Raw genomic sequence first — 10,624 nt, forward strand, 5'->3', positions numbered from 1 at the left:
TATATATATATATATATATATATATAGTATATATATTATATATATATATATGTGTGTGTGTGTGTATGTGTATATATAACTATATATATACATATATATATATAATATATATATATACTATAATATAATTGCCAGTTTCTTAGAGTCAGAGTAAACCAGATCAATCCACGTGTGATCTTTGGCATACGGAAAGTCTCTCTCTCTCTCTCTCTCTCTCTCTCTCTCTCTCCTCTCTCTCTCTCTCTCTCTCTCTCTCTCTCTTTTGGCAGTTTTACTCAGAGTAAACCAGATCAATCCACGTGTAATCTTTGTCATACGGAAACTCTCTCTCTCTCTCTCTCTCTCTCTCTCTCTCTCTCTCTCTCTCTCTCTCTCTCTCTCTCTCTCTCTCTCATGTAGGCTAGGTGCAAGGAAGTAGTTCTCTTGCTATATAACATGGAACGAAGGATAACAGCAGCAATTTTTTAGTCTCGGTGCCCTTTTAGCAAATTGCCCAGTGTCAGTTACAAGAAGAATACTTATGATTTATTTTCCTGCCGAAATTCTCACCTGAATAGCATAATAAAAGTATGAATAAAAAAAAATTATTTTCATGTTAAGGAAAAAATGATCGAAAATGCCTGTATGGCACCGTATCGTTAATTTTTTTCTTTAAACACGTCCAGTTTTTATCAACTTTATACTTATCAGGAGTCAACGTTCTTTTTTATTTCTTTATATTCTGTGGAAACACGTCCATTTTTTCAACTTTAAACTTATCAGGACTCAACCTTTTTTTTTTCTTTCTTTTTTTTCTTTTTTTTTTGTCAATTCCGTGCATTCTTGCACGTCAACTTTCGTTTTTATGCCGAGATTATTTTTATCATTACAATTATTATTATTATTATTATTATTATTATTATTATTATTATTATTATTATTATTATTATTATTATTATGTGAGGTCAGAAATTTTAGTGGTGATGGTGAAAATGCTTCAAACGAATTTTTTTTTTCTGTTTTTTGACTCGTCTTTTTTGTCTCCCCAACCACTTGATCAATCCACGTGTAATCCTTGGCATACGGAAACACTCTCTCTCTCTCTCTCTCTCTCTCTCTCTCTCTCTCTCTCTCTCTCTCTCTCTCTCTCTCTCTCTCTCTCTCACGTTATTATTATTATTATTATTATTATTATTATTTGCTAAACTACAACCCTAGTTGGAAAAGCAGAATGCTATAAGTCCAGAGGCTCCAATAGGGAAAATAGCCCAGTGAGGAAAGAAAACAAGGAAGAATATTTTAAGAATAAAATAAATATCTCCTATATAAGGATGGTGTAATGAAGTAGTTCTCTTGTTATAGTAGCCTCACTTTCGAAATGCGTCACTATTTTGTATTTTCTCTCTATTTTCTTTCTTCCTCGACAACACTAAATCCAAATTAAAATTGTATTCTCGTAGGCACTGACACGGCAGCTAGAAAAGGCTGGTCTTCCACAATTCTAGAGTGTGTCCTTGGCTGTCAGGATGCCAGAAAACCTTAGATTAATCAATCAATCAATCTACAGTGTGTCTGGACAGTGTCATTACCGCCGCCAACGAAGTTGGGAGGAGGTTATGTTTTTCGCATTTGTTTGTCTTTTTGTATGTGTGTGAATCATTTGTTTGTTTGTTTGTGTGTGAATAGTTTGTCTGTTTGTTTGTGTGACAGTTTATCTGTTTGTTTGTGTGTGAACAGTTTGTCTTTTTGTTTGTGTGAACAGTTTATCTGTTTGTCTGTGTGTGAACAGTTTGTCTTTTTGTTTGTGTGTGAACAGTTTGTCTTTTTGTTTGTGTGAACAGTTTATCTGTTTGTCTGTGTGTGAACAGTTTGTCTTTTTGTTTGTGTGTGAACAGTTTGTCTTTTTGTTTGTGTGAACAGTTTATCTGATTGTCTGTGTGTGAACAGTTTGTCTTTTTGTTTGTGTGTGAACAGTTTGTCTTTTTGTTTGTGTGAACAGTTTATATGATTGTCTGTGTGTGAACAGTTTGTCTTTTTGTTTGTGTGAACAGTTTATCTGTTTGTCTGTGTGTGAACAGTTTGTCTTTTTGTTTGTGTGTGAACAGTTTGTCTTTTTGTTTGTGTGAACAGTTTATCTGTTTGTCTGTGTGTGAACAGTTTGTCTTTTTGTTTGTGTGTGAACAGTTTGTCTTTTTGTTTGTGTGAACAGTTTATCTGATTGTCTGTGTGTGAACAGTTTGTCTTTTTGTTTGTGTGTGAACAGTTTGTCTTTTTGTTTGTGTGAACAGTTTATATGATTGTCTGTGTGTGAACAGTTTGTCTTTTTGTTTGTGTGTGAACAGTTTGTCTTTTTGTTTGTGTGAACAGTTTATCTGATTGTCTGTGTGTGAACAGTTTGTCTTTTTGTTTGTGTGTGAATAGTTTGTCTGTTTGTGTGAGAACAACTTCCTGGCCACAATTTTACTCATAGAGAAGTGAAATTTTCAGAGAGTAATTGATATGTTGAGACGTGGAAGTGATTCAATTTTGAAAGTCTTAGGTCAACAGTCAAGGTCAGTGTCGAGAAATAAGTTGCCGTGGCGGAGGTCTGCGCTCTACTGAGTGCCCCTCTTGTTTGGATCGGTTTTAATTTTCAGCATCAGCCCTTAACTTCTGCTCGTACAAACATGACGAATTCCAACCTGTGTAGGCGCAGCTCAACTCAATTCGTTCAGTCAAATACTTTTACTCTATTCAGTAAATGTCTTATTAATCTAATTAATCTTCTCAATCAACATTGAAGTACACGTTAGGTTACCTATTACAATATTTAATATTTGTACATCAACACTTCTCAGACTACCTTATTCAGCCACTGATTGTTCCCTTTTACGTTCAGTAGTTAATATTATAACCTACCTTTTATTTCCTAAATCCCTTTAGTCACTATATAGTATGTCTATGTATACTGTATATATATATATATATATATATATATATATATATATATATATATATATATATATATATGCCTATATATGTCTATATATAATGTATATATGCATGTGTATATATATATATATATATATATATATATATATATATATATATATATATATATATATATATATAGTATATGTGTATATGTGTGTGTACTCCCTATGTAACTACTGTACATAAGTGCATATGTTTTTGTCTGCTTACATCATCTTTCATAACATTAAATGTTGAAACCAGATAAAATTGATTATTTCCAGACATCCCGAGTTAATCAACACATGTACGAACTCCTACTTATTTCTACACGAAACTAAAACTGCAAAATTATCTAAATTCGTAATTGTTGTATCACAGAGGAATACTGAAGTGTTTCAATTTCAGGCATCAGCGTGATCGATTACTCCACGAGGAATGGACTGAGAGGTTCCACTGCAGTGTCTTTCATCAGACCAGTTGCCCAGAGACCCAATCTTCATGTAGCTTTCAACGCACAGGCTACCAAAGTAAGAGGTTATTATTATTATTGTTATTATTATTATTATTATTATTATTATCATTGTTGTTGTTGTTGAGAACCGCCGTTATAAATTTTAACCTCGCCATGTTCTCAGGAAGTACCTAGCTGCTAGTGCTCTCTCTCTCTCTCTCTCTCTCTCTCTCTCTCTCTCTCTCTCTCTCTCTCTCTCTCTCTCTTTGGGGGAAAACATTTAGGGGGAAATAATTCCGGGAAGATCTCCCTGTAGCATATATCCAAATCCAAACTTGGAGGATTGCAAAGCCAACACAGACTGGAAAACTGCAATGGTACAGGTCGTAAACCACCATCGGTTTAAAGTTCAGAGGTTTCTCAATATTGGCTTTGCCAGTACCAATACCATTTCAGTGTTCAGGTGCTACATCTAGCACGAGATAGCACACCCCAAGTGAGATTGCTGAACAATAATTAGAATAAAAACAATAACGCAAGAGCGTTACATTACTGTATGGGTTAAGAGGTTCTAAGTTCACTTCGGCGACACAGTAAATAAACGTATGTAAGAGACATATAATCGTATGTTTACAAGCTGAATCAACTGAGATTTAGAGTTTCATCAACTAAAGAATCTTCAGGATAGTTTGAGACGTGAATATTTTGATTTCCCCTGAGACATGAATCCAGATGATTTTATATAATCACTATCAGAGGTTTAAATAAAATCAGGAAAAGGTGTTTAGTTAAAATAAATTATCACTAACCTGTCGTGTGTATTTATTCACAAAATGTACACGATTTTTATAAGTCTAACTTGACAAAACGTGCAAAGCTAAATGATGAAAAGAACTGTAGCTCGTAAAAAAATTCTTTATAAAAGAATCAAGTGAAATATAATGGGAATAACGTACAGAAACAACGTGAAACGGGGTTATTCCGTGAACTTAATGGTTAATCAGCAATATAAAAGATCAAAATTAAAATGAAATGTGACCAGAATAGTTTTCAAAAACGATATAACACGTGATTATTCCATGAACAAAATGATTGGTTAAAGAGTACATAAAATAAAACTAAATTAATCTTCAGGCATTGGATGATCATTAGTGTTATCAAAAATATAAATATAACACAAATAACCTTTGACAACAATGACTGTTAAGGTTACTTGAATAAAGGAAATATAACACAAATTGACATAAAGGTTACAGAATACTCTGCATGCACACCCAAACGTTCATAGCCAGATAAAAACCAGTGACATACATTGATAAAAATCACCAAAATATTCATTAGCCAAGTAGGAGCTCTTGCATTGATGGCACCGTAAAGACGCGGATGATGCTTAAGTCCTTTGATTCTAGGAGAAAAAGTTTTTGGTCGTTAGAATCATACTACTATGAGATTCAGGGCCCCTGTAACACGGTTTTTTCGCAATAACTTTTTTTCTATGAATTTCATAAATATAACGCTTATTCAGAATGCACATTATATCTACACATAAATTTTGACTATATTCTGCATTACGTAGGTTGAATAAATTTGGTACTTTATTAAGTAAAAGTGACGATTTTTTAAGACGGGCCAACTTACTCAGAGAAAAGGTTTCGAACGCACTCGTTACGTAACTTATGACGGCATTTCTTCTCTCTTTCTCGATCGATGATTGGTTATACGTAACGAAGGCTATACCTCTGCCAACAATAACACAAAAGTGTAAATAAAAGCAAAGCAGTACACCTTTATGAACTCTGAAACCTCTCCACTGAGAATTGTCATAATGAACAAACGAACAAAATATGTTAATAAATACAAAAACACTTCGATTATTTGTCTAACTCCCAAAATAAGTTTCCTAAGAAATTACAGTCTACTTTATAGGTCACAATCAGATTGACAAAGTGTATGGAATAGTTGGTAATTTTCAAAAACGTAGTAGACCAGCTTGATTTGATAACTGCTATATCCAATGTCAAGCAATTTTTTATTCATTGTCTATCTACCTACCTATTTACTGTAAAAAAAAAAAAAAGATAGCCGGTACCGTATTTTCGCTTTAAACCTTCACCAATAATTATCGTCAGAATGATGACTTCATGAGACTCCACCCACTTTGGCCTCGTTATGAATCAGGATAACACTGAAGGCTATCAGGGCATTGTTGGATCAGAAAATTCAAATTCTGGCTATAAAAACTCATTTCTCGAGTAGTTGTAAGAAGTGCTATATGATCCTCAATGATCCCAGCAGTTGGCCTAAACGTTTAATTCATGCATACTACTGTTGCGGCAGTACTGCTACAGTAGTATTACTACGCCAGCACTGATACCCCACCCACATCTATGTATTGTTCCGCCATTCATAAAGTCTTTGTCATGTTTTTTCACTGTGCAATAAGCCATGGCCTCCTCAGAAATTAAGTTTAACATTAGATGATAGGTTATTTCATTAAGCTGACAAATTATGGCAACTGGGTATGTTATTGCCGACGTTGAGGCTAAAGATAAAGTATGGTATCATTCCTTCATTGCATTATCATCTTTACTACTATTTGTTTTGCTACATGTAGTAAATATTTTAAAGGATAAATGAATTATGTTCACTTTACTTCTATAGATTCCCATTAGATGTACAAATAAAACTCCTAAAACTATTCATGATTTATTTACAAAATGCAGTCCTGCCCAAAACATAGCCAGCACGTTCGTACGGCCTAAGAAGAAGAAAAAAAAATTATATCGGATGATCCGTTGGTCTGATGGAGATTTTAGCACAAAAATCTTATTTTAACAAAAAAAGTTATATAAAGACTGTTTACATACAATCTCTCTCTCTCTCTCTCTCTCTCTCTCTCTCTCTCTCTCTCTCTCTCTCTCTCTCTCTTGGTGGCATAGTGAATAGTTAATGGAAATGTTCAAAAGCCTGAATGACATTACAAGTATTATAATCATGTTACGCTAAATACAAATCAGACCATAAACATTGGATTTAAACTAGAAACTGAATAATTACCTATTCAGGCTATAATAGATATGGCCAAGGGCTTTCTCATGACTGTATAAAGTTGCAAGTCGTAAGACAAATGCAGGTTTGCAACCACGGGGGCAATTCCAAATCCTGTTAGCCATTCTTGACTGTTATGGGTTTCAGAGCAGATGGAAGAAGGTGAATGGGGTGTCTGGTGGATGGGCGGGGCAAAATTTTGTCCAAAGGTGTTTACATTGCTTACGTAATGAATGTTTTCGACTCTTGGCTCGGTATCACTGGCCATGGCGTCGGCTGGATCATTTTTACTCTATAAAAAATTAAAACCATCGGGTTTAGGTTATTGATAATGCTGACTAAATTTGTGTGTGGTTGTAAAATATACATATGTCAACTTTCAGCTACACCCGATGCTTTGATAAGGAGCAAAGTCCAAAAAAACCGTGTTACAGAGGCCCTGAATCTCATAGTAGTCATTTCTTGCTCGAGGTTTCCGCCAACCTCCAGCCGATGATAGCGAGCGAAAGTGTTGTAGCGTCACACTACGATCTCGCAGTTCGAACACCATATTGGAAAAAAGTTAAATGAAACCGATAAGCTGATATCATCATGGCCCCCAGAAATTTTCTAACGGTTGCAGTAATATGTATTATCGGTATATTACGTGAATTGAAAAATTCTACAACTACTACAGGAGGAACAAAGCAGATTTTTATTCTCTTGAGGCTTGTTGGGCTCAAGATTGCCAAGCAAGAGCACGTCCTATTTCCAGCCGCCATCTTGTGTGTTTACATCTGACGTCATGATTGCTGCTTCCCCTTCAGTTGGGAAACCTATTTCTCGAGCAACAAGCTCTCCTGCTTTCCATTTTGGGCAGCAACGGCTTGCTGCTGGCGAAAAAAAAAAAAAAAAGCCTAGTGGGATTCCAGTGTACGTGGTCTTTAGGCTGCTGTCCTGGTGGTGTCATTTTTCGGTGAGGATCAAATGAGGAACCCTACTGAGGCTATTCTACTGGTTTAAAAGTTTCAACGAAATGTTATTGAGGTAAAATGATGGAACTCCGCTTGTTTCATGTCCGTTCGGCAACGTAGTCAAAGATTTTATTAGCAGTTCTGAAGGGAGAGATCACTCACGTGTCAGCATTCAGACTGTTGAAAGTAGAGAAGCGTGGGACGTCTAGGTCTACTCAAACTCGAGGTGCCATGTCGGATCCGAACATCGGGATTAATCTCTCTATAGAAGCAGAGTTCTTGAAGGATATCTATAAAGAATACTACGAGTAATCTTGCGAATCTAGCGGAATATACCCGCAAATAAAACTGTCTGGCATATACTGTACAATAGCTGTCTGAAAATTAAAAAATCGAAATTAATCAGAGATGTAAATAACATATATAAATTCAAATGTACAATTTACATTCAAGATTAGTGAATAATTCATCCTGGCATACGATGCTTGAGGATATAGGAACCATCAAATATTTTCTACAGACATCAAAGGCAGCGCCTTGGAAATTCTACTATCGTGATGTCACGAGCATTGAGTGATCAGTGAGAACTTAAAAACTAAAAGGAGAGGGTTAGCTTGAAAAATCATGTAATTGATAGATAAGAATTGGAAAACAGAAGGAAAAGGGATAGCTCAAATGACCCATGTAAAGGATGAATAAGAATAGAAAAGATAAAGATAAGCAATGAAGATAAATCTACACACAATTCGTCTGGTCTGAAATCCTTCTGTTACTGTAGATTAAATATTTTAATTATTTCAACTCTAAATTTAAGTAGTTCTCTCTCTCTCTCTCTCTCTCTCTCTCTCTCTCTCTCTCTCTCTCTCTCTCTCCTCTCTCTCTCTCTCTCTCTCTCTCTCTCTCGATAGATAGATAGATAGATAGATAGATAGATAGGTAGATTAATGGTATGTTAATCTGTGTGTAAAATCATAAGGGTAAGTTAATTCCCCCCCCCAGCAAAGTATTAATGCGATGACCAGTTCCTTAATAATTAGAACCATTATCAATAAACCTTTAAAAATTTTAGATGCCATCAAAATAAAAAGTCGCCTGGATTTGAAAAAAAAAATTATTAATTTTTGGAAATAATGAATTATCCTTTTAAACACAATTGTAATAACTTTGAGTAAATTTAGGAATCTATGGATTTGAGCTATAACACCTGGCACTGGAGCTTGTGATGCCATTTAGCGTTCAGTGCAATTAGGGTAAAATCCTTGTTTCCTTTCCTCACTGGACTATTTTCCCTGCTGGAGCCCCTGGGCTTATAGTAGACGTTAGAAGAGATTGGTCAGCAAGATAAAAAAAAACAGCAAAAGATGAGGTAAAATAAAAGAATATAAAGCAAGTGAAGTTAGGGGCCGATGGCCGGCTGCAAAGACCCTTACGTAATGCCCCCATTGCACCGTAAGAGGTAATGACAAAGGAAACTGTGATCTGATAACTTGTTTTTTGGTTAGTTACCCCCTTTGGAATTTTTTTAGATACGTTTTCTTTCGAGTGTACTTTACCATTTTCTATATAGCTTCTATATTGGTAGACCTTGATAACTTCATTTATATATGTAACAGCTTTTTTGATAAGTTAAATCTGACAGATTAAGAAGGATTTTTATTTTTGTAAGCATGTATTTTGCCGTTACGTTTATATTTAAGTACTTTAAAATCTTGGGGATACATCTCCTTTAAATCATGGGCTCGATAAGTAAATTGAAAACAGTAGGTTAAATGTATCTAACATAGTATATGATTATTAGATGCCCAAGAATTTATCCATCAAAACAGAAATAATTTTTGTTGTTATCTTTCATTTCCAGATTTTGTTCGACGGTAACAGGGCAGTAGGCGTACGCTTCGAGCAGAAGGGAAGGGTAAGATCTATCAGTTTATGAACCAGAAAGACTTTAATGGGTTTATCCTTTGTTCAGAAGAAGGGAATACGTCAGACTGAGTCTTATAGTTTAACTAGACCAGTATGTAATTCTCAACGTTCGCTGGGCTGGTCGAGGAAGGCTGAGGTCTAATAGTTTTGATTTTCCTTCCACTTAATGAAAGATAATAAATGGTCTTATCAGGGTGCTACTATAGTGTGAGGTCTACCGCCATATGTCGCCTACCCAGGTTGAGGGTGAGGTCTACCGCGTGACCAGCGTCCCACAGCTCCTAAATCAGTTTTTCCCTTGGCCTAAAAGAGATATCATCGATTGAGGGTACTAAAAATGTTGCTGAAGGAGTTTTATAGAAGAGTCAATCTGACAGAAGAAGCAGCACTCGCCTTTCTAAGAGAGCACAATCTCTTGGATACAGTTCAAGAAGCAGATCTATTTGTGTCATTCTTAGATGTACGAAGTGTGTATCGCTAGAATAAATGTATGGAGATATATGATAACCTGTTTGATGTGTGAAGAATGTATCGCTAGAATAAATGTATGGAAATATATGATAACCTGTTTGATGCACGAAGAGGGTATCGCTAGAATAAAAGTATGGAAATATATGATAACCTGTTTGATGTATGAAGAATGTATCGCTAGAATAAATGTATGGAAATATATGATAACATGTTTGATGCACGAAGAGTGTATCGCTAGAATAAAAGTATGGAAATATATGATAACATGTTTGATGTACGAAGAGAGTATCGCTAGAATAAATGTATGGAAATATATGATAACATGTTTATTTTTACCTTTATTCCTTTTTTTTAATGTAATTAGAAATCCAATGATCTATTTAAGTCATTTCTAAGATGTTTAAATTAAGTGTTTATAGCTTAAACAAATGTATGAAATGTGTTTTATCTATGAGGGACGAATAATTCAGCAGTAGACCTCACGCTATAGTACTAACGGGAGGTAGACCTCACGCTATAGTACTAACGGGAGGTAGATCTCACGCTATAGTGTGGTAGACCTCACGCTATAGTAGCACCCTTATCAGTGTTGGATTTTTTTCAACATAATCTATTCTTGTAGTACTAATTCTAAAAGTAGGAAGGTTTTTTGAAACCAGAAGTGTAAATACATGAACAACAAACTCTTATGTAAGAAAAGCATTTTAGATTTCCCTATCTTTTCCTGTCTTCCCATTTTTCATTCAAAGTTAATTTCTCCAAATGAGGTAAACTATGATTACATAATTCAAACGTATCTTGCCATTTTATAGTCAGCTGCAAAGATTCCGGGTGAAGTAAGCCC

At 35.0% G+C, this 10,624-nt stretch overlaps 1 protein-coding gene across 1 annotated transcript in view; it reads left to right on the forward strand.

Moving 5' to 3' along the window:
* LOC137657696 (glucose dehydrogenase [FAD, quinone]-like) overlaps nt 1-10,624 on the forward strand; it is a 124,526-nt gene that overhangs the window by 101,055 nt on the left and 12,847 nt on the right. Inside the window, exons 6-7 of the mRNA XM_068392101.1 lie at nt 3,340-3,461; nt 9,245-9,298. Of these exons, the coding sequence (XP_068248202.1) occupies nt 3,340-3,461; nt 9,245-9,298 (176 nt within the window). The remainder of the gene's footprint in view (nt 1-3,339; nt 3,462-9,244; nt 9,299-10,624) is intronic.

This window comes from Palaemon carinicauda, chromosome 18 (assembly GCF_036898095.1).
Source record: "Palaemon carinicauda isolate YSFRI2023 chromosome 18, ASM3689809v2, whole genome shotgun sequence".
Taxonomy (NCBI): Eukaryota; Metazoa; Arthropoda; class Malacostraca; order Decapoda; family Palaemonidae; genus Palaemon; species Palaemon carinicauda.